Source organism: Oncorhynchus masou, chromosome 1 (genome assembly GCF_036934945.1).
Source record: "Oncorhynchus masou masou isolate Uvic2021 chromosome 1, UVic_Omas_1.1, whole genome shotgun sequence".
NCBI lineage: Eukaryota > Metazoa > Chordata > Actinopteri > Salmoniformes > Salmonidae > Oncorhynchus > Oncorhynchus masou.
Window position 1 is genome coordinate 33,633,620 of NC_088212.1, and position 25,415 is coordinate 33,659,034.

Consider the following 25,415-nt stretch of genomic DNA (forward strand, 5'->3'; position numbering starts at 1 on the left):
AAAGAGAGAAAGAGAGAAAGAGAGAGAGAGAGAGAGAGATGTGGAAGCCGTACAGAGACAGTAAGGGATCTATTTAATCAGATGCAATTTAGCCAAAATCCGGTCGTTTTGACAGTGTCTGAGATGGAACTGCTTTATTGTTGTCAAATCCACAAGTGGCTCCTGGCATTATACCTAAAGCGGACATTACCAGTAAGAGAAATCCCATGCAGTCTTTTTACAAGATCAAACACTGGAATGTGAGATGTAAGATAGAAATCCTTATTATTTTGCTTAATGATTTTCAATTTGAGCGCAATTATTTCTATATAGCCTAGACCTTTTCATTCTGAACTAATGCGAGTGGGACGGGTGTGGCTTCGTGACGATGATCAAGTGCAGCCACTCACCGGTTTGACAGCTCCAAAGTAGTTACACATCATACACGGCCAAAACATCAGCCATGCGGTCGCCGGCTATTGCCAGATAACGCTTGATCTGATTGAATCTATGCCTAAGTATCACACTCTAATAAACTTATAGTTGTGTCACAATCACTAGCAGTCAAATCGTGTTCTTTGTTGAGATCCAGTCCATTATGGCTATCAGTCCGGCTCCAGCATTCGATGGCTAGTAGGCTACTAGCATATCGGTGCACATCTCAAATGACACTATATTCCCCATGTAGTTCCCTACTTTCACCACAGGATAGACTGCTGTTTCTAACTTTTCCTGTTTAGCATACTGTGTCACAGTGCTAGCCGATGCTAACTGGCGCTGCTATCGAATGATGTTGAGGTATCCTTGGTCTGGGTAGAGGAGGTTGGCCAGCAGAGAAAGGAGGCAAGGTCCATCTCTAAGACAGTGTCCTGGGTATTGGATGAACTGGACAGCTTTTCCTATTGAGTCCTTTAGGCCAGCATACTGTTTACTGCTGGGCATGGACTCCAACACAACCAGAGCCTAGAAACACACACGAAACACACAAGCTGAGCAACTCTGTGTGTGTGTGTGTGTGTGCGTGTGTATGTATGTGTGTGTACCTGTTGTGCTTTAGCAGTCAGCTGCTGGTCGGTGCTGGGCTGGAGGCGGACCTGGTCCTCTGAGGGAATCTGGACTGAGAGAAACGCAGACAGACTGCGCACCACCACCCTGAACCTAAACATGCACACATCGGAGTTATCAAAAGAATCACACAGTAAACACCGAAGGTGAAGATAACTTTCTGAAGGCACTGTTTCAGACCCCTGACTTTTTCCACATTTTGTTAGGTTACAGTCTTATTCTAAAGTTGATTGAGGGAAAAAATAAATAAAAAATCCAATCTACACACAATACCCTACAATGACAATGTAAAAATAGGTTTTCACAAATGTTCAAAAAAAAAAAAAAAAATAAAAAATAATCACATTTACATAAGTATTCAGGCCCTTTACTCGGTACTTTGTTGAAGCACCTTTGGCATCAATTACAGCCTTTAGTCTTCTTGGGTATAACGCTATAAGCTTGGCACACATGTATTTGGGGAGTTTCTCCCATTCTTCTCTGCAGATCCTCTACAGCTCTGTCAAGTTGGATGGGGAATGCTGCCGCACAGCCATTTTAAAGGTCTCTCCAGAGATGCTCGATCAGGTTCAAGTCCGGGCTCTGGCTGGGCCACTCAAGAACATTCAGAGACTTGTCTCGAAGCCACTCCTGCGTTGTCTTGGCTTTGTGCTTAGGGTCCTTGTCCTGTTGGAAGATTAAACTTCGCCCCAGTCGAAGGTCCTGAGCGCTCTGGAGCAGGTTTACATCAAGGCTCTCTCTGTACTTTGCTCCGTTCATCTTTGCCTCGAACCTGACTAGTTTTCCAGTCCCTGTCGCTGAAAAACATACCCACATCATGATTCTGCCACCACCATGCTTCACCGTAAGGATGGTGCCAGGTTTCCTCCAGACGTGACGCTTGGCATTCAGGTCAAAGAGAATCTTGTTTCTCATGGTCTGAAAGTCTTTAGGTGACTTTTGGCGAACTCCAAGTGGGCTTTCATGTGCCTTTACTCAGGAATGGCTTCCGTCTGGCCACTATACCAGAAAGGCCTGATTGGTGGAGTTCTCCAGAGATGGTTGTCCTTTTGGAAGGTTCTCCTCTCCACAGAGGAACTCTAGAGCTCAGTCAGAGTGACCATCGGATTATTGGTCACCTCCCTGACCAAGGCCATTCACCCACGATTGCTCAGTTTGGCCGGGCGGACAGCTATACCATAGCAGACTACAGAACGCCAAACTTCTTCCATTTAAGAACGATGGAGGCCAGTGTTTTCTAGTACCCTCCCCCAGATCTGTGCCTCCACACAATCCTGTCTCGGATCTTCCTTCAACCTCATGGCTTGGGTTTTGCTCTGACATCCACCGTCAACTATGGGACATTTATATAGACAGGTGTATGCCTTTCCAAATCCACAGGTGGACTCCAATCAAGTTGTAGGAACATCTCAAGGATGATCAATGGAAACAGGATGTACCCGAGTTAAATTTTCAGTCTCATAGCAAAGGGTCTGAATACTTATGTAAATAAGGTATTTCTGATTTTCTAAAATATTGTTTTCACTTTGTCATTATGGGGTATTGTGTGTAGATTGCTGATGATTTTTTATTTAATTTAATCCATTTTAGAATAAGGCTGTAATATAACAAAATGTGTTAAAAGTCAAAGGCTCTGAATACTTCCCGAAGGTACTGTACATGTCCAGTATGTCTGTGAGTACCTGTTGGATAGGGGTGATCGGCGGCCCAATCCTATAGCCCCCAGCAGTCCTGAGCCGAGTCTCTCCTCTCCCATCTGAGAGAGCCGTGTCTGCAGCCGCAGCAGCCCCGCTACCACGGCTGGAACCTCCCCTAGCCCCTGCTGCAGATGCTCCACATACACACACAGGGCCTTGTGCCACCAGAGGAACAACTTAGCCTCATCATAGGGACCACTGGGAGAAAAAAAAAACTATATTACCAACACACACACAGAGAGAGACACACACACACACAGGGGTGGGGGGGGGGTCAGACCTGGGGAAGACCTGACTGTTCCATGTGTTGAGCAGAGCGAGCGTCCTCTTCTCATTGGCCACTGTGTGTTCCATGTTGAGGCGCTGCAGGATGTAAGCATAGAGTGTCAGGAAGCTGCCTCCTGATTGGCTCTCAGACAGGAAGTCGTCCACGGTCAGCTCAGGCACCTGCAGGGATGCCAACACAGGACCCCACCCAACACCCTCCTCTTCCGCTAGAGCGAGAAAAATGAAGATAGATGGAGGGAGGGGAGAGCAAGCGATAGAGTGAGGTTTTGACCTCATGTATGAAATAAAATACATCTGTCCGTCACCAGTAACCCCTGCTGACAAACCCTGACATAGACCCTCCCCTAAGACCTTTCTTGGTAAACCCCTCCCCATGGTTACTGTCTCCGTGGTTACCATGGGTGAAGTAGGCGGTGATGCAAGCCTCGGTGATGCGGGTCATGTGGCGTACGGACGCTAGGCAACGGGAGCAGGCTGTCAGGAGCGGCAGCACTGGGAAACCCTGCCCCTTCCTGTCCAGCCAGCCAATGACACGAGCTGCCAAGGCCTCGCCTGTAGACACGCCCACTCCGTTCAGCAGAGCCAACGAATCACAGAACAGACTACAGAACGCCATGTGTCTCTGCTCCAAGCCCACCTCTACAGACACAAGAGACAGAGAGAGACAGAGGTTATTGATGAAGGTGATGATGAAGATGACTATGAAGAGTTCTTACCAGGTGGGTTGAAGGTGATGATGCTCTCCAGTAATGCCTCTAACTGCATCTCCAGGTTAGCCAGACTGATGCTACCACTCTGCTCCAGAGAGACCAGACACTGGACACACCAGCGCACACACACACCGGCCTTCAACGTCTCCTCCTACACAGAGAGAGAGGGAGATTAATGCATTCATTTTGTCTGTGGTAATGAGAGAGACAGTATGTCTATATCAGAGTGAGGAGAGATTGACTGTCGGTTAATGAGAAAACTAGAGAAAGAGGGGGAGGGTGACATTCTGTTGTGTTCCCTCTTTCTCACCCAGTATGGCATCCCATGGGGGCGTGGCCGCAGCCCAGCAGCACTGCGTAGTGATAGGAGCAGCGTCTGAGCGGCGGAGTCTGCGCTGAGCAGCAGAGCGTGAGGGTAGTGGGTGCCTACATATCCCATGATCCCTTGGTAGGAGGAATGGTCCACCTGGTGCCATGGCAGGTGGACAGACTGGACCAACAGACTAAGGAGAGGGGAGTCCTGGAGGACAGAGGGGAAAATATGCTAAACCAGGGACAGACCCCTGACAATTCCATCAATTGTGTACAAACACAAATACAGCTATCCAGTGTCCTAATTCTCCCTCACCGGTTGGCTGAGAAGCTGCTCTTCTTTAGTGAGGAACACCAGCATGTAAAGTAGATAGACCAGCATCTTGTGTGAGTCTGTGTGTATGTTAGTGTTAGAGCTGGCCGGAGTTTGCAGGCTGTCACTCAGAACGCTGACCCAGTTGACCTTACAGAGGACTGCCCCTAGGAACAGGAAGCAGCTCTTAGGACTTCCTCTCTCCACCTGCAGAGGAACAGATTAACCTTGGGTAAAGAATCCCTCTACACCTCCCTAATGCTACATCGCACAGCACTACCCGCAAACAAGTCCTATTGATTGTGACACTCAAAGTGTACGAGGAGTCAGTTTGTTTTAGGAATCCAATGAGTTGTGGGTTGAGGTTAGGGATTAAGGAGTCTGGGGTCAGAGTCTTACATTGAACAGCTGTTCCATGAGGTGTGTATCGGGGTGCAGGTGTGTCCAGGGCAGGCTGCCGAGGTGTGTGTGGTAAAGGTAGAGGAGGTACTCTGGTGTACGAGGAGAGCTGCAGCTGTCACAGTACTGCATCAGACACAGCCACAGAGCTCCACGCTGCCCGGGGAGGAGGCGGTCTGGAACGAACACACACACACACCTTAAATGTAGGCTCAAACACATGAATGACTTTCATTACATCTAACATCACACGCAAACCTCTGAACTTGTGGTGCAGTGTTTGGGTCAGCTGGGTGTAGAGATCCACAAGACAGCCTGCAGCGTTGGCGTCTGACTCCAACCAGGGATAACACCTCGGATTACTGAGAGAGACAGAAAGGAGAGTAAGAGAAGATAGGAGAGAGCGAGAAAATATTGTAGTCCAAACAGCGCAATGCCACAGGCCTGTAGTTTTGTTAGCGTTATACAAGGCAAAGTAAGAAAGGGGAGAGTGAGATAGAAAGATGGAAAGGAGAGAGAAATAGACGGAGGGATAGAGAGGTGTGTTTACCTGACATCGTCTGTCTCCAGAACAAGGATCCAGGGCTTAAACAGCCGTACCATCTTACCGTGTAGATCCTGTAGGGCTGAGAGAGACAGAAAGAGGAAGAGATGAGAGGTGGGGAGGAGGAGTTATGTCAACAGTGACTGTGGGGGGGGGGGGGGGGGGGGGAATGTCTTAATGAAAAACAGCCTAAACTGTGTCTGGTACCTTTCAGTACTCCGGCTCCCCCCAGTGGCTCCCTGGCGCAGGCGCTGAGCTGCAGGTCGATGAGGTAACCAATCAGATATCCCCAGAACGTGGTGACCTCACTAACGTATGGTGCCCAGGCGGAGTAAAGGCCAAAGCTGCGGAGGTCCGGCTTACTGAGACGACAACGCTGAAAATACTCACACAGCCAATCAACCGTCTCCTCCACCTGAGGAGGGCCAATCAAGAGACAAGGCAGGGTTAAATAAACTGGACTGGAAATGAACAGTATTGAATATGAAGATGTAGGTAGGACTTTCAGCACTCACCTGCTGAGGAGAGAGGGTGATGGGGGCTTGGCTGGGGGAGATGGATGTGGGTTTGGGGGTATCTGCGGTACCGGAAGGCTCTGCTGTGGGTTTGGTGTTGCAGGGGAGAGGAGAGATGCCAAGCACACACAGAGTCACCCTCCAACACTCTGGGCTCAGCAACTGCTCTGTCGAACCTGACAATGACACACACAAGCACACGTTCGACGTCCGCACACACGTTGAAGTCCGTAATAAGAGATAACAAACAAAACAGTCTTACTGGTCATGAGCAGGCGCAGGCAGTCGCTGTAGTGGTCAGGAAAGTGGTGTCTGAGCAACAGGGTCCAGTGTCGTGTGAAGAGGTGAAAGGGTGTGAGGAGGTCAGCCTCGGGGTCACGGCCACAGGAACACAGAGCAGTGTGGACCAGCTCTACCAGTCTGCTACGCTCCGAGAACACTGGCTCGGCCTTACTCAACCATGTACTCAGGTCAAACTACACAGGGAGAGAGAGAATCTGGTCATCTTAACACAGGAATGCCACAGGCCTCCAGTTCTCTGTGTGATGTGTCGAGGTGGAAGTGTGTGTTCTGTGGGTGGTGTGTGTAGCTGTTGTGTACGTTTCTGAAGGTGGAGGCTGACCTTAGTGAGCAGCATGAAGATGACGTCAGCGCTGTCAGGGTGCAGTGATGTCACCACTTCCTTGTAGAGAGAGACAAGCTGATTGGGTGCTGCATTTGGGGTGAAGAAGGGGGAGAGGAGGGGACACAGACGTCTCTGCTCCAGGATAGTGCTGAGGACACGCCCGCACTCTGCCTGGTTGCCCTGGATAAAAACCTACACACACACAAACTGGATGAACACCTACACACACAAACTGGATTAACACCTACACACACAAACTGGATTAACACCTACACACACAAACTGGATTAACACCAACACACACAAACTGGATTAACACCAACACACACAAACTGGATTAACACCTACACACACAAACTGGATGAACACCAACACACACAAACTGGATTAACACCGACACACACAAACTGGATGAACACCTACACACACAACATGGATTAACACAAACACAAACTGGATTAACACCAACACACACAAACTGGATTAACACCTACACACACAAACTGGATTAACACCTACACACACAAACTGGATTAACACCTACACACACAAACTGGATTAACACCAACACACACAAACTGGATTAACACCTACACACACAAACTGGATTAACATTTACACACAGTCACGTCCTATGTGTATGAAATGAGTTTGTTTGTTTGTTTGTGTGTGTGTTAACACCAACACACACAAACTGTTAACACCAACACACACAAACTGTAACACTGTCCCAGTATCTCGACGCAGGAAGAGAGGTACTGGCATTTACACACAGTCACGTGGTATGAAATGGGTGGTGTGTGTAGTACGTCCCAGTATCTCGTGTGTCCTCACAGACGAAAGAGACCACCTTGTAGAAGGCAGCCACTCCTACACTCTGCACTGCTGCCGTCGGCTTGGCCTTGTACAAATTCACCAGAGCACTACACACACACACACACATTTTTTAACTTTATGGCACATATGACTAACAACAATTCTATTGAGAAATAATATGATACAGGTATGGTGTGTGTGTGTGTGTGTGTGTGTGTGTGTGTACTGACGTAATGAACTTCTCAGTGTGTACTGCAGCCTGGGCAAGGCTCTGAGGGGGAGGAGTCTTGGCTTCCCTCTGCAGCTGCTTAATGTCGCTTCTCAGAGACACGATCTGAGTCTCCACTGCTTCCTGCTTCTGTACACACTCGCACTGCACACACACAGAGACGGGAATGAGGGGAATAGGATGCATGTTTACAAAAGGAACACCTATGTGAGAATGCTATTAATTGACTACAGCTCAGCGTTCAAAGCCATAGGCCCTCAAAGCTCATCACTAAGCTAAGGATCCTAGGACTAAACACCTCCCTAAGCAACTGGATCCTGGACTTCCTGACGGGCCGACCCCCGGTGGTAAGGGTAGGCAACAACACATCCGCCACGCTGATCCTTAACACGGGGGCCCCTCAGGGGCGCGTGCTCTCCTGTACTCCCTGTTCACTCAAGACCGCACGGCCAGGCACGACTCCAACACCATCATTAAGTTTGCTGATGACACAACAGTGGTGGGCCTGATCACCGACAATGATGAGACAGCCTATAGGGAGGTGGTCAGAGACCTGGCTGTGTGGTGCCAGGACAAAACCTCTACCTCAACGTGATCAAGACAAAGGACATGATTGTGGACTACAGGAAAAGGAGGACCGAGCACACCCCCATTCTCATTGACGGAGCTGTAGTGGAGCAAATTGAGAGCTTCAAGTTCCTTGGTGTCTACATCACCAACAAACTAACATGGTCCAAGCATATCAAGAGAGTCGTGAAGAGAGCATGACAAAACCTATTAGCCCTCAGGAGACTGAAAAGATTTGGCATGTGTTCTCAGATCCTTAAAAAGTTTTACAGCTGCACCATCGAGTGCATCCTGACGGGTTGCATCCAGGCCTGGTATGGCAACTGCTCGGCCTCCAACCACAAGGCACTACAGAGGGTTATGCGTACGGCCCAGTACATCACCGGGGCCAAGCTTCCTGCCATCCAGAACCTCAATACCAGGCTGTGTCAGAGGAAGGCCCTAAAAATTGCCAAAGACTCGAGCCACCCTAGTCATATACTGTTCTCTCTGCTACCGCACTGTAAGCAGTACCGGAGCGCCGAGTCTAGGTCCAAGAGGCTTCTAAACAGTTTCTACCCCCAAGCCATAAGACTCCTGAACAGCTAATCAAATGGATACCCAGACTATTTGCATTGCTCCCCCCTCTTCTACGCTGCTGCAACTCTCTGTTATTATCTATGCATAGCCACTTTAATAACTCTACCTACATGTACATACTACCGCAACACTGGTGACCCCTCACATTGACTCTGTACCGGTACACACTGTATATAGCCCCGCTATTGTTATTTACTGCTGCTCTTTAATTATTTGTTATTCTTATCTCTTATTTTTTTTGTATTTTCTTAAAACTCCATTGTTGGTTAAGGGCTTGTAAGTAAACATTTCACTGTAAGGTCTACTACACCTTTTGTATTCTGCACATGTGACAAATACCATTTGATTTGAATATTTGAACAGTCCGTTAATCATGGCGTCACCCTTTCTTAGTGGAATTTTCAAGCAGAATCAGCCCATTCTGAAAATTAAATCAAAACAGAATTGACTCATTGTCCTACCGTGACAGTGATGTGTGCCGCTCCCTGGCAGGGCTGGCCCCCCCTCTGCCCTCTGCACTCAAGTGCCATGGTAACCTGCTCTGGCCTGTTCCTGTAGAGTAGAGGAAGACTCTCCAGCAGCTCTGACTCCAATGCCACCTGCTGGGCCTCCCGAGACACTGCAAACCTAAACACACCAGGCACACTGTGAACCATGTCCCAAAACATCACATACAGGTATACATCCATGGCGTGACGGTTGGTGTGTGTGTGTGTGTACCTGGCCTGCTCCTGCAGACAGCAGAGGTCCTGCTGTAGGAGAGTGGAGGCAGCAGCAGGGTCAGCGAGGCAGGCAGAGGGGACCTCTGGTACCGGAGCTCTCTGTGATTGCAGCTCGGGGAGCGGCCGAGGGATAGCGTGCTTTTGCAGGTTAGACTGGATACGCTTCCTCGCTACACACACACGAAAAGGTTACAACAATGACAATAACAAGGCCACCAGATATACCCTGGAAATATGTGGCTGAGCCACGAGGAAAAACTGAAATGTTTTGTCAATTATATATTTCCATTTACAGATTTTTTTTTATAAAGCCTGGAATAAAAGAAAAAAGGTTCACCTATAATAAAATAATACAAATATTTTGCTCCCACAGAGTGAATGGCACCTATGTATATAGATTGTATGTAGGCTTGTCTCACACATGAATCTTCTCTGTGTGAGACTTCAACGCCTTCTGTGTATTTGTTCTGTATTTAACTGTGTTTATTTGTGTTATTTTTACTGCTCTAGGGATAAATAATTATTGTTTGGTTAACCTTATTTACTATTATATATGGGTTTCTTTTTCCACTCTTTATCCGCTGCATCATGCACAGAACACCGGAAGAATTATCACTGAATTATTGTAATGTGTCAACCCATGAGGAATGGGCTGCCAACCAGGCGGGTTGACACAAGAATAAAACATCATTAATTCAGTCACAACTGCTATGTGCTGAGGCTGTGTTCATGTGCGTGTACCTGCGCTGGGGTTGGTGTAGTCAGTGAAGGCAGGGTTGTTGCTCTGTATGAAGGTGGGTTCATTCTTCACTTTGTCCCAGAGATCCAGCACCTCCCTCTCATCATACTGGACACGCTCCTGGTCCACATACTCCACCCACAGCTCCTACACTCAACCAATACAATATGGTACATCTAGCAAGCAATACACCTAGCCACCAATACAATATGATACATCTGGCAAGCAATACATCTGGCCACCAATACAATATGATACATCTAGCCACCAATACAATATGATACATCTAGCCACCAATACAATATGATACATCTAGCAAGCAATACATCTAGCCACCAATACAATATGATACATCTAGCAACCAATACATCTAGCCACCAATACAATATGATACATCTAACAAGCAATACATCTAGCCACCAATACAATATAATACATCTAGCAAGCAATACATCAAGCCACAAATACAATATGATACATCTAGCAACCAATACATCTAGCCACCAATACAATATGATACATCTAGCAACCAATACAATGATACATCTAGCAAGCAATACAATATGATACATCTAGCCACCAATACAATATGATACATCTAGCAACCAATACAATATGATACATCTAGCAAGCAATAAAATATGATACATCTAGCCACCAATACAATATGATACATCTAGCCACCAATACAATATGATACATCTAGCAACCAATACAATATGATACATCTATCAAGCAATAAAATATGATACATCTAGCCACCAATACAATATGATACATCTAGCAAGCAATACAATGATACATCTAGCAAGCAATAATCAAGCAACACATGATACATCTAGCCACCAATACAATATGATACATCTAGCAACCAATACAATGATACATCTAGCAAGCAATACAATATGATACATCTAGCCACCAATACAATGATACATCTAGCAACCAATACAATGATACATCTAGCAAGCAATAAAATATGATACATCTAGCCACCAATACAATATGATACATCTAGCAACCAATACAATATGATACATCTATCAAGCAATAAAATATGATACATCTAGCCACCAATACAATATGATACATCTAGCCACCAATACAATATGATACATCTAGCAAGCAATAAAATATGATACATCTAGCCACCAATACAATATGATACATCTAGCAACCAATACAATGATACATCTAGCAAGCAATACAATATGATACATCTAGCCACCAATACAATGATACATCTAGCAACCAATACAATGATACATCTAGCAAGCAATACAATATGATACATCTAGCCACCAATACAATGATACATCTAGCAAGCAATACAATATGATACATCTAGCAAGCAATAAAATATGATACATCTAGCCACCAATACAATATGATACATCTAGCCACCAATACAATGATACATCTAGCAACCAATACAATATGATACATCTAGCAAGCAATAAAATATGATACATCTAGCCACCAATACAATATGATACATCTAGCCACCAATACAATATGATACATCTAGCAACCAATACAATATGATACATCTAGCCACCAATAAAATATGATACATCTAGCCACCAATACAATATGATACATCTAGCAACCAATACAATATGATACATCTAGCCACCAATAAAATATGATACATCTAGCCACCAATACAATATGATACATCTAGCCACCAATACAATATGATACATCTAGCCAATACAATATGATACATCAATACAATATGATACATCTAGCCACCAATACAATATGATACATCTAGCCACCAATACAATATGATACATCTAGCCACAAATACAATATGATACATCTAGCCACCAATACAATATGATACATATAGCCACAAATACAATATGATACATATAGCCACAAATACAATATGATACATCTAGCCACAAATACAATATGATACATCTAGCCACCAATACAATATGATACATCTAGCCACCAATACAATATGATACATCATCTAGCCACCAATAAATATGGATACATCTAGCCACCAATAAAATATGATACATCTAGCCATACATATAGCCACAAATACAATATGATACATCTAGCCACCAATACAATATGATACATCTAAAATATGATACACCAATACAATATGATACATCTAGCCACAAATACAATACATATAGCAAAATACAATATGATACATCTAGCCACAAATACAATATGATACATCTAGCCACAAATACAATACAATGATACATCTAGATCACCAATACAATATGATACATCTAGCAAGCAATACAATGATACATCTAGATACAAGCAATACAATATGATACATCTGGCCACCAATACAATATGATACATCTAGCCACCAATACAATATGATAAATCTAGCAAGCAATACAATATGATACATCTAGCCACCAATACAATATGATACATCTAGCAAGCAATACAATGATACATCTAGTCACCAATACAATATGATACATCAAGCAAGCAATACAATGATACATCTAGCAAGCAATACTATATGATACATCTAGCAAGCAATACAATATGATACATCTAGCCACCAATACATCTAGCCACAATAATATGATACATCTAGCCACCAATACAATATGATACATCTAGCCACCAATACAATATGATACATCTAGCCACCAATACAATATGATACATCTAGCCACCAATACAATATGATACATCTAGCCACCAATACAATATGATACATCTAGCAAGCAATACAATATGATACATCTAGCCACAAATACAATATGATACATCTAGCCACCAATACAATGTGATACATCTAGCCACCAATACAATATGATACATCTAGCCACCAATACAATATGATACATCTAGCCACCAATACAATAAGATACATCTAGCCACCAATACAATAAGATACATCTAGCCACCAATACAATATGATACATCTAGCAACCAATACATCTATCCACAAATACAATATGATACATCTAGCAACCAATATATCTAGCCACCAATACAATATGATACATCTAGCCACCAGTACAATATGATTCATCTAGCAACCAATACAATATGATACATCTAGCATCCAATACAATATGATACATCTATCAACCAGTACAATATGATACATCTATCAACCAATATGACACATCTATCAACCAATATGACACATCTTTCAACCAATACAATATGACACATCTATCAACCAATACATCAAAGGCAAAGCAGAGGCAACAGTGGCAAGGAAAAACACACGACACACACACCTGTTGCTTGTGCATGACCTTGGCCAGTCTTTGGGGGTCATACTGTGGTGGGAGAGAGGGCAGATACACTTCCTTCTTCTGAAGAGTCTCATCGTCCAACCACACGGCAAACACACCAAACAGCCTGTAAACAACCAATCAGATCAGCCTGGGAAACAGCCAGTCACAAAGTTAAGGGGAGGGGCTAGTAGCTGTACGTACCTGACCAGCTCTGTGTGTATCTGTGGGGATGTGAGGAAGAGATGTGGAGGGGAGTTGGGGCAGTCCTCTCCCTGGCTGGGTGTGTGTGTGGGGGGCACCCTCAAGGCCTGGCTGGCGGCGTGGTGGAAGTCAGACACCTCCTGTAGTCTCTGTCTCAGATCTCTCAGTAACACAGCCTGAGTCGAGCCCTGGAAGAACCGACGACCAATACAGCCCCCTGCATCCAGACTGCAGACACCAGAAACAGGGGGACACTGAGAACATTACTGAATTTATACCAGCCTAGAGCAGGGTTCTCCAAGTGGGATCCGCGGTCAAATCTCTAAATAAACAGATTAAACTCATTTGGGCCAAAAGAACCGTGGAATAAGTTTAGAGGGTGTAGTACAATGAAATATTATTAATCTACAATTTATATTCTTAACCCTGTGCAACATGGGCCTGGGAGGCTCACAGGGATATCGGTATCCACAGTACTCCACCAAGTATTTCCCCAAAAGCTGTAAAACTCCCAGGTTCTCTCTCTGCCACATTGACAAATGTGTAGAATTGCAGGAAATTATCTTGTAAACTGCAACATTCTCTCACTGATGTCAAGAGGCAGGACTCTAAAATGTTCATTCCCAGGGCCAGAGACTGGGTTCATCCAGCCACGCAGCACTGAAGTCATAGAACCCCTGGCCTAGAGGTTATGGTGTGTGTGTGTCGTACCCATACTCAGGTCCTGGCTGTCTCAGGTAGAGCTGCAGGAACCTCTGCCATACGAGGGGGAGTAGCGGGTGGTCAGGGGGTGTGGACAACGCCTGACACGCCCACCTGTACACCTGCAGCCGCTGCAGAGATGGAGCCACTGGGAGCTTCAACCTCTGCTGGGCCTTCTGTCTCACACAGACACAAGAAACATAAAGATAGTGAAACACAAACACTATGCATCTCAGATTAAGGCTTATGAATCTCTCATAGTTTTATTGTTCTGCTGGTCAGGTGAGAGGTTGGAGTATGTGTGTGTGTGTGTGTGTGTGTACCTTCAGAGCCTGGTCAGGTGAGAGGTTTGGATCAGACAGTAGTTCATGCTCCACACAGCGTCCCAGCTGAGAATCCTCCTCAAACATCCCCTCCATGTTCAACACCAGCCACGCAAACCACACCTAAACACATACAGTTATCATTTCACATACAAGCCACACCTACACAGACGTTTTGTTTAGGTGTGGTTTTTAGCAGAATTTTTGGGTAAATGCAGAAAAAATGTTTCCTTCTGTTTCACACAGAATGACAGCACGGATACGACAAGTTAGATAGGACTGAGTTTAAAGTTCTCACCTCCCCGCTCAGCGATTGGCCCTCAATGAATGAGGGTGTGGCATTTCCAGCAATCCAACCAACCAGGGAAGAGAGCAGACCCCGGTCTCCATGATAACCTAAAGCAATCTACAGAGGGGTGAGAGAGAGCATCACAGACTGATCTACTGTGTGTGTGTGTGTGTGTGTGTGTGTGTATACTCTTTCTTCACAGAAAAAGAACACACACTGATCAAAATAAGCATAACAGCTGAAATATTTGGGACTCTACAATCTCCAGTCTCTCTCTGTGTGTGTGTGTGTGTGTGTGTGTGTGTGTGTGTGTACCTTGTGCTGCTGGTACAGTAATCTCTGTACACACTCCTCCTGGTGGTGTGTGAAGGCGGAACGACAGATCTGATCCATCAGGAATAGAACGGTCCTGTCTCGGTACCACAGGTTCTGCTGGGTTAGAATTCCCACCCAGAACTCTAGAACCGCTGCCGGACCCACACGACCTGGCCTCGAACTCTCCACCACGTGAGTCTGAAAGAGAAAAAGCACACACACTCATCGTGAAGAGATTCATGGACTGTTCAGAGGCAGGAACATCCACTTCTACAGCTGGCCAAACTACTGATCTGGTTAACCCCATGTTTCACACCAGTTCTGATGTATTAGGTGTGTGTACATACCTGTATGACACTGTTGAGCAGGCGTACCATGTCCCCATAGGTGCCTCCAGTGAAGAGGGGCGCCACCCTGTGGGTGACCTGCTGCGTTACACCCTGAGGACACACACCGTCACACTGCAGGAACAACTGGACACAGCCCACAAACCTGGCACAGAGAGAGGATACATAAATCGTAGTCCAAACACAGCAATACCACAGCCCTCCAGTTGTGATTTTAAGGTTTAGTTTAGGCAGGGGTAAAAGATACTGAAAGTTAACTGTAGAAGCTGCGCGGGCAGAAAAGAGGGAGGATGTTGTCCAGTTCAGAGGAAGTAGGATCTAGGACATAGTGTGTATCTCTTACTGTGTGTTCTTCAGCAGGTAGAAGCTGAGAGGGTAGGTAGGAGGGAGGATGTTGTCCAGGAGATGGACAGCAGCTCTCAGATGTTGAGACTGAATCAGGTTCTTCAACAGATCCACTCCTTCTGTGCAAAACACCTCCAGACTGGGATCAGACAGACGGTAATAGATGTTACACACAATAGTACAGAGAGAGACTTTAAACACATGTGCAGTGTGTCTGTATGTAACTGTGCTGTGGTCCTCACCAACCGGCCAGAGGGCTCATAGGGATAGTGACTTTGCACTCTGTGCCGGACACTGCAGCTGGCTTCACTGACCTGTAATACTAGTAACTGCACTATACTGCTTTTGTACCATGTACACTTCTTCACGGTATTTACGACGGTATACACACACACACACACACACACACACACACACACACACACACACACACACACCACACAGCAGCACCCCTCAATCTGCATATATAGATATATCCCCACTGTAAATTGTAACGTTATATCCTCACTGTAGCTCAGCCTATACTCTAGGGTTTTATGATTACTGTATTTATATAGTATATTCTGTTTGTCGACTTTGTGTAAATTTCTCTGTCTATATTCTGTTTGCGCATTTGTCTATTGCTGGCAGCACCTGTTCATTTAGTCTAATTCCGCGTATGTGGAAATGTACTTGGCGAATAAAGGGATTCTGATGTGAGAGAGAGCAGATGGTCATACCTGTGTCCTACAGTTGTCATGGCAATGGCCAGGTAGCAGCCAATGGGAAGGCCCGCCTTTACGGCCCTTAGAACAGGGTGCATGTTTGGGGCGTGCGTGAGCTCCGGAGAGGGGTTGGGGGCAGAGCCGGGGGTGGACCAGGCTGCTTGAGGGTACTGGGTGTTGCCATGGAGCTTCAGCCTTAGCAACAGTTGCCAGGCCCACTGGCTGAAGGAAGCCTCAGGTGACAGACCCAGACGGAGAACACTAGCCAGGTAGGACACCTGATCGACAGAGACAGAGAGATGTGTGTTAACCTCAGAGATGAGACGGGTGTATGATGTGCACTAATGTGTGTATCTGCGTTACCTGTTTGATTCCCTCTGAGATGAGTCCATTGTATGGCTTGTCTGTGAGGTATTTCTGATAGGCTTCTGCCACCAGCAGAGCAACTTCACTGTGGAGAGAGGAGGGCAGGGCCAGAGTCCCATCCTACAAGACACACACACACTCAACATTACACACTGTGCACACTCAAACTCAATGTAGGGTTAGGTGTGTGTGTGTGTAGTACCTGTGTGTAGCCCCAGTCCAGTCCTTCCAGTAGAACACAGGCCAGGCTGTTCTCCACAGCAGAGAGGGGGTGTTGGAGCAGCCAGCCCCCAATCACACACACTTCCTCCGGGCTAGGACGCCACAGGAACAGGGGCAGCTCCTTACTGAGGTACAGTGCCACCTAACATACACAAAGCTAATCAACATGCAGGTTTACTTAACCGAACCATCTCTTTTACACTTGAAGTCTTCATCCCCATCCTTTCCACAGCAGCCCCAGGTGTTGACAGACGCCACGTGCGCGCACACACACACACACACACACACACGCACGCACACACGCACGCACACACACACGCACGCACACACGCACGCACGCACACACGCACGCACACACACTTACCATGCCGACTGTCTCGATGGTCTCTCTGAGTCTGTCCAGCAGGACTGAGATGATGTAAGGATGAACGGTTGCTATGGCGGCCAGCAGCTCCCGCCCCACCTTCGAGTAGGTTTCCCTCGTAGACACACTGACATAGGACACCTGGAGGCAGGGATGGAAATAAAAGGGCGACTTGCAGTAGAAACTGGCAGCCCGGCTTTGCTGCGACCTCTATTCATTCCGTGTGAAAAATGATGTGCGTGTTACCTGGAAGACGAGGAGAGCTATAGTGGTAATGAAGGTGGGGTCAGAGTGGTGGGTGGGCATGGCCATGTGAGCTAGCGCCGTGAGGAGAGAGATTCCATCAGAACTGTTGACCTCACACAGCCATTTCTCAAACCTCTCCTGGTGACTCGGCTCTGCAATACACGTGAGTACATCATTAGCGTATGGTTCCTGTGCTGACACACTGTGTATGCATGTGAACGTATAATATTGAGCTCTATTCTGTGTTGTTGTTTTTTTAGTACATTGTGTTTTTGGAAAAAGTACTTGACGAACACAAGTCATTCCCATCACCATTATGTCTGTGTGTGTGTGTGTACCTCTGAGGGCCTGTAGGCAGGTGTATGTGTTGTCTGTAGAGTTGAGTGCGTCCGGTGCAGCGGTCTCTGCACACTGCATCACGTACAGAACTCTCCACAGCATGGAACTGGACAGAGTTCCGTAGGGCATCTCTGACATGAACAGCCAGATACCCAACCTAGGAGAACACAGTCAGATAATGCACAAACACTTTACACTCTCTCTTTCACACACACACACAAGTATGCACGCACTCCCCAATCAATATTCTTACTGCCTTATAAGAATAGACAGCCAAAAACATGACATTTCTTCCCCCTCGCACCTCTTGTTTCTGAGGACGTGTAGTACAGCTCTGAGGAACAGATGGTCGTACTCTAGCTGTAGTTTCTCCAGAGAGATGGTACTGGGCCGGGCTGGACCAGCGACACTCACATACTGGGCCCAGTGATCACTGACGTAACACACCGTCATCCTGCAGGGAGGGAGCGGTTACACACCTTTACAAAACACACCTCCATCTAAAATGTACTGCGTGTGGGTGTCTTACCGTATGGTGTGTCCGATGCGTTTGACTAGCTGGCGGTAGCGAGCGCTGTCGTAGGTGTTCAGACCCACAGCTAGCAGCTCGATCAGTGACGAGGCGAACGCAAACACACGCATCATCTTCTGACTGGAGCAGGACTTGGGCTCATAGACACCTAGATAAAGAACATCCGTTGTAAAATGGTAGGACAGTCACACAGCTACACACACGCACATCTGAAGCCAAAAAGCAGGCACCAGAATAACAGAATTACCACGTCAGTTAAATACATGACAACACACGCGCGCACGCATACACACACAGCTTTACTTTTGTGAAATGTCAGGACTTTTTGGAGTGTAAAAATGTTTGACCATTAAAAATCTTATTTTCCCTAATCCTAAACCAACCCCTTAACCTAACCCAAAAACCCAACCCCTTAACCTAACCCAAAAACCCAACCCCTTAACCTAACCCTAACCCCAAAACCCTAACCCTTAAGCTTAAAATAGCACTTGAACAAATTCAGGTCCTGACTTTTCAAAAAAGTTATTGTTTTCATACCTTTTCGGGACATTCGGTTGAAATGTTAGGACATTGGGATCCTGACCCTGCTAGGTAAAGTCCCCCCTTATCTCAGCTCGCTGGTCACCATAGCATCTCCCACCTGTAGCACACGCTCCAGCAGGTATATCTCTCTAGTCACCCCCAAAACCAATTCTTTCTTTGGCCGCTTCTCCTTCCAGTTCTCTGCTGCGAATGACTGGAACGAACTACAAAAATCTCTGAAACTGGAAACACTTATCTCCCTCACTAGCTTTAAGCACCAGCTGTCAGAGCAGCTCACAGATTACTGCACCTGTACATAGCCCACCTATAATTTAGCCCAAACAACTACCTCTTTCCCTACTGTATTTAATTAATTCATTTTTTTGCTCCTTTGTAACCCGTTATTTTTATTACTACTTTGCACATTCTTCCATTGCAAATCTACCATTCCAGTGTTTTACTTGCTATATTGTATTTACTTTGCCACCATGGCCTTTTTTTGCCTTTACCTCCCTTATCTCACCTCATTTGCTCACATCGTATATAGACTTGTTTATACTGTATTATTGACTGTATGTTTGTTTTACTCCATGTGTAACTCTGTGTCGTTGTATGTGTCGAACTGCTTTGCTTTATCTTGGCCAGGTCGCAATTGTAAATGAGAACTTGTTCTCAACTAGCATACCTGGTTAAATAAAGGTGAAATAAAAAAATATATAAAAAATAATGTAGGAAAACAAGTACACACACACACACACACACACACACACACACACACACACACACACACACACACACACACACACACACACACACACACACACACACACACACACACACACACACACACACACACACACACACACACACACACACACACACACACACACACACACACACCCTTCTTGCTCATCTCCAGCAGGTGTGTGAAGAGCTGTTGGAAGGGGAACTGGGACAGCAGAGAGATCAGGTCCTCCTCACACAGTAACAACCAGCTGCTCTCTGGGTCCTCATCCTGAAAAACACTCATGCACATCAGCAACCTTACAATTCTTCTACCAACGCTCCTAGGGTCAAATTCCACACACACCAACACATGCATGCACACACACACGGTTACCTCCTCTCCACCTTCATCCACTAGGGTCCAGTTGCCAGACTCAGGGCCGGAGGCTGCAGCACTCTGACTCTCACAGGGCTTCATGTGGCTCATGAACTCAGCCCGGTGTCTAAAGATGAAGGGTCAACAATCAGAGAGAAAAACCCATAGGGAGCTAAATTGAAGTGTGCAAAAATGACATAAATAGGTAAGGATTAGAGATGAAAGGTCAAGACTACTTGACTGGAGACATGAGGGTGGTGACATGTAGGGTTAGGGGTCAGGGGCCAGAGTGAGAAGTTAGGGTTCTTTACCTGACTGGAGACATGAGGATGGCCAGAGCCTGCATGAACTGCTGTACTCCTGTGGGGTTTCCCAGGACCTGGATCTGAAACACACACCCCCAAGCATGTTATAGTTAAGACTGCTAACTTTACCTGGCAATGATGCCATTGTTAGCCGAATATGATAACCTGACAAAAAGCATACAGAAATAGTGGAGTGAGCCTTCATTCATAAACCAGGCCTACCTTTGAGGAAATCAAAACAATAAACAAACTAGATAGAGGGTGTGTCTCACCTGTAAGAAGGCTGCAGCCCACTTGCCCACCCCTGCAGAACAGCACAACAGATGGTTCAACAGGTAGAGGTGCTCTCCTGATCCCCCCACACGCAGTAACACTGCCACCTATACACAACACACACCACAGCATAGCATGACTAAACTGCACAACAGGTGGGACAACAGGTTCTGCTGCACCAGGGCTAGTGTTGAGGTTTACTGTGTGTGTCTGTGTGTGTACCAGTCTCTGCAGCCAGAGGTGGATATCTGTCTGGAACTGCGTGTCGTCCAGGACTCTCCGTGTGAAGCTGAAGAGAACACTGATGCTCTCCTTCAGAGGGAGGAGGGAGCTGGGCTGACTCTGGGTACCACACATATCTACAATACACACACATACACTTAACTAATTAAACAAAGAAACACACTAAACATGTGTACAATATGGAGAATATGAAATTAAATCCAACCTGTGTGTATATGTATGTACAGTGTGTGTGAGAGTGTGTTCTCACCGTGGAGCAGGCAGTGTAAGTATGACTCCACCTGAAGACGTGACAGCAGAGCTGTGTATGCGTGCAGCGCCACCTTCTGGTGCAGGAGTTCAGAGCGGGCCTCAAACAGCTTCCGCAGCTCCACCAACACAGCCTCACTGAAGTCAGCCTGCTGGAAGCGGTGGTAGCCATACACCTTAGACTGGTCCCCACACACACCCTGGAGAGAGAGAAAGAAAGGGTTTAAAGAGAAAGAGATGAAGAACAGAAGTGTATTGTATAACTTTGTAGCTTCTGTGTTATGTGCTAAGTCGTATACTAACATAATCTATTGGAACCACATACCTGAAGTGTGAGCTGCTCATCTCTGAAGCTCCAGAGTCGGTTCTGTGTGGTGTTACAGTCGGAGGTGTGTGTGTGGAGCTGTGTGTGTGCGTGTGTCAGCTGTCTGCGGCAGCGCCAGTAATTCTGCAGGAGTTCTGTCAGCTCGTGGCCTTCCTGCCGGGCCAACACTGCGAACCGGGCTGCACACACCTCCACCCCCTCCACCCACACACACATCCCCCCACCTGGCTCCCACACACTCAGCTGCTCCAACGAGAATGCCTTAAGGAAAAACACAAGACAGTCAACACTATAAATAAATATTATTCACCATTCTTTTGTAACATAGATAGCTTTGTAATATAAAGTGGTTCGAGCCCACAATGGGTCATAGTAAGTGTGTGGTTACCTGTAGTTCTGGGCTGGGCTGGGGTAGTTCAGGGTACAGTCTGGTCCTGCAGCCCTCAGATGGAGCTAGTTCCACAACAGGCTCCAGACTGAGAGGACACTCCTGCTCCCCTAGAGGCAGAACAGCAGGGCCCCTTGTCCCACAGGCCCGCAGAGCCTCCTTATGCAGCTGCATCAGGAAGCCCTCCTCCAGTGTGGGTAGTGAGGGGTAGAGGGCAGGAGCGCTGGGGGCCAAGGGTGTCTCAAGCATCGAAGATATGCAGGCCTGAGTCTGGATGTGGGTTTTGTTTTGGGTCTCTCTCCCCACCTCAGTGCTCGGTGGTTCAGCTCTGAGCTCAGCCCCTTGGGCCTCTCCTCTCCCCTCATTCCTCTTCTCTGGCTCTGTCTCAGAGGGCTTTTCTAGTGTCTGGGGTGAGGTTGATGATGATGATGTCTGTGATAATGTGGATGATGATAGTGTTTGTGATGCTGGTAATGGTTCCTCTGATGTCTGTGGTAATATCTGTGTTGATGGTTGTGATGTCTCTGATAAAGTCTCTGATGCCTCTGCCAGGCCCTGTTGTTGCTCTGTCCCCTCGTTGGGCAGACTGAGGGGGATGTCTGTGAACTCAGAGCTGGGCGGGGCAGCAGCACCAGGTTTCTCATCACAACCAGCAGAGAGAGCTGTGGGACTCTTCACTCGTCCACTCTGCCTCTGTTTTCTGTCCTGTTGGGGGTAACACACAACAGTAGTCTGACTGGTTATTACTCATGAATAATGACAGGGTAATAAATACTATCATATGCTTTCACCATCATTTGATAAATAGACAGTAGTCTGCCCTCAGGGACATACAGGAGTGTACTGTACATACCTGAGACCTGCTACTGGTTTTGGACTTCTTTTGTCTCACAGCCTCCATCTGTCATATCCTTCACACCTTGTTCCTCTCACCACATTCACCCTAAGGCTTCTAAGGGGAGAAACAGTGTGTCTGTTAAATGGGAGCACAACAGTCAGCTCACAGTCTTTGGTACATGATTATTTTCTAATCTCACATTAGCCAGCTTGGTCCTGGCTTCCAACACAGGGCCAAATGATAATCCAGTCATTCATGCGTCAGCAAAACAACACCACTCACTTACTCACGTGACTACTGATGATAAACAAGGACCTAGATGTCTGTGTTATCTTTACATGAAGGCGGTTCTTGTTAGCAAATAGGCGTGGTTTCAGACCAGTCTCGAGCTGTATAGGGTAAGGGTTAGCTATTTAGAGTTAGCTAGTGTCGTGAAAACGAAACACATCCACCCTCTCCTCGCACAGCACTAGCAAAACAATGGCTAGAGAGGGTGTAATGACAGTCGTCGGTCATCATGGCTAGCACAGTGTACCCCACTTTACATATCACTGTCAGTTGATTATAAATAAGCTCTGCCATCTAGCTATCTTAAACAAACTGGTGAAAGCATATTGTCGTTAACGTTACTAGCAAGCTAGCTTACACGTAGCGCTCTCGAGGAGTGCGAAAACAATGACATAATATAACTAGCTAGCACCAGTTTTTTTGGTGTAGCTAACGTTAGCTATAATGATCAGCTGTAAACTGTAGGCTAAACCCCTACAAAATGTAAAATGCTACCTACCTTTGTAAAACAATGTGATCAACGCCAGCGAAGTGACATTTGGCAACACATCAGCTGTTATTTGTTTTGCTCCAGGAAGAAACAGTTATCGCGATAATATTTCGTCACATGACTCCAGCACATCTTTACGTACAACAAAAAGTGCCTAAATCAAAGATTATGGATATACTATTAATATACTATATATATATATACTATACTATAATTCAATTCAATTGACTTTATTGACATGGCAAGATAATTATTACTTACATTGTCAAAGTATACATATATATAAAAAAATATATATATATGTATATAAATAAATGGTGGGACCAACAGCAATAATAACAGTAGTAGTGGACATGGACAAGAACTACAACAACAATATTAATCAGAACAACAATACGTTGAATCAATGGTAGTAGACCAGTGTCAACATGACTGAGAAGACACATGACATGGTATGAAAGACAAAACAAAACAAGATTGGAAATATTATCGACATTACGTTGCACTTTTCACTGGCTGTCCCTCAGGTTGTGGCAGGAGGACACATATTTGGCTGCCAAAACTGAACATTTTGGCTTTTCACCCAATAAATATTTGATTTGTTCTTCATCTTTTATAGTTTCAAATTCTTTGTATTAAATTATAATACATGTCTCTCTGCCCTAACAAATGGGAGTCGTTGTCCACAAAGCCGCACTGCGGGCTGTCTAGCTCCCGCGTATCCTTTCTTTGAATTGGTGGATGCGTCGATTGTTGTAATATTTAAAAAATATATATTCGATGAGGGTTGTTGACGTCAAACGTCTGTATTCAATGGAGAGAGACGCTATGCTGCTAGCCTCATGCATCAGATACGGATAGCCATCTTGAGACAACTCCGATATAAAGTGTTTTTTCTCAAAGGATGTCACTAGTCCTACTTATATCAGTAGACGCGTAACAACGTATGCAGCACGAAACTTCTATTCAATCTACTCTCATTGACTTCCTTAAAAAACTCTTTGTTTGGTGGGCGAAAAAACGCCACCTGCTGGAGGGAGACAGATTTTCCGCTGAGTTGGTCTCTCTACCTCTGCCACCCGAGGGCACACCTGCCTACATTCATGTTAGTTACCCTATCGATGTAGTCCGTGTTATTCGGGATCCTTAGGACGTCCCTAACCCTATGAAGTTTGTATTTAAAATGGTTACGTTAAGGGTATGGAAGTCCCAAGGATTTCCGGCTAGCACTGACCCTATCTATTTGTGTTGCAAACGTTATGTTTACAAAAGTACATGTTTATAAAATTAATTTTTTATTGGAGAAAAATACTCAAATTACACTGCATGACCAAAAGTATGTGGACACCTGCTCCTCGAACATCTCATTCTAAATTAATGGGTATTAATATGGAGTTGGTCCCCCCTTTGCTGCTATAACAGCCTCCACTCTTCTGGGAAGGTTTTCCATTTGATATTGGAACATTGTTGCAGGGATTTGCTTCCATTCAGCCACAAGAGCATTAGTGAGGTCAGGCACTGAGTTTGACAATTAGGCCTGGCTCGCAGTAGGTGTTCCAATTCATCCCAAAGGTGTTCGATGAAGTAGAGGTCAGGGTTCTGTGCAGGCCATTCAAGTTCTTCCATACCCGATCACACAAACCATTCCTGTATGGAACTTGCTTTGTGCATGGGGCATTGTCATGCTGAAACAGGAAAGGGCCTTTCCAAACTGTTTTCACAAAATTGGAAGCACAGAATCGTCTAGAATGTC

The 25,415-nt window shown here is 45.8% G+C and overlaps 1 protein-coding gene across 1 annotated transcript; it reads right to left on the minus strand.

Moving 5' to 3' along the window:
* epg5 (ectopic P-granules autophagy protein 5 homolog (C. elegans)) lies at positions 1 to 23,747 on the minus strand. Its single transcript, XM_064969602.1, is given in 48 exon segments — positions 1 to 942; positions 1,023 to 1,137; positions 2,727 to 2,939; positions 3,022 to 3,235; positions 3,426 to 3,668; positions 3,746 to 3,890; positions 4,050 to 4,259; positions 4,368 to 4,571; positions 4,764 to 4,939; positions 5,022 to 5,125; positions 5,314 to 5,389; positions 5,515 to 5,722; positions 5,823 to 5,998; positions 6,085 to 6,298; positions 6,445 to 6,639; positions 7,173 to 7,253; positions 7,256 to 7,370; positions 7,494 to 7,636; positions 9,100 to 9,265; positions 9,359 to 9,530; positions 10,102 to 10,246; positions 13,345 to 13,468; positions 13,546 to 13,773; positions 14,257 to 14,423; positions 14,571 to 14,693; positions 14,869 to 14,976; positions 15,175 to 15,372; positions 15,522 to 15,666; positions 15,865 to 16,005; positions 16,586 to 16,848; positions 16,934 to 17,056; positions 17,139 to 17,300; positions 17,523 to 17,663; positions 17,769 to 17,920; positions 18,107 to 18,264; positions 18,412 to 18,561; positions 18,637 to 18,787; positions 20,062 to 20,176; positions 20,282 to 20,390; positions 20,575 to 20,648; positions 20,841 to 20,948; positions 21,064 to 21,200; positions 21,335 to 21,533; positions 21,659 to 21,919; positions 22,047 to 22,751; positions 22,900 to 22,998; positions 23,175 to 23,273; positions 23,672 to 23,747. Coding segments are annotated over 46 exon segments (7,788 nt in total). The 5' UTR covers positions 22,948 to 22,998; positions 23,175 to 23,273; positions 23,672 to 23,747; the 3' UTR covers positions 1 to 759.
* Positions 23,748 to 25,415: the final 1,668 nt, after the last annotated feature.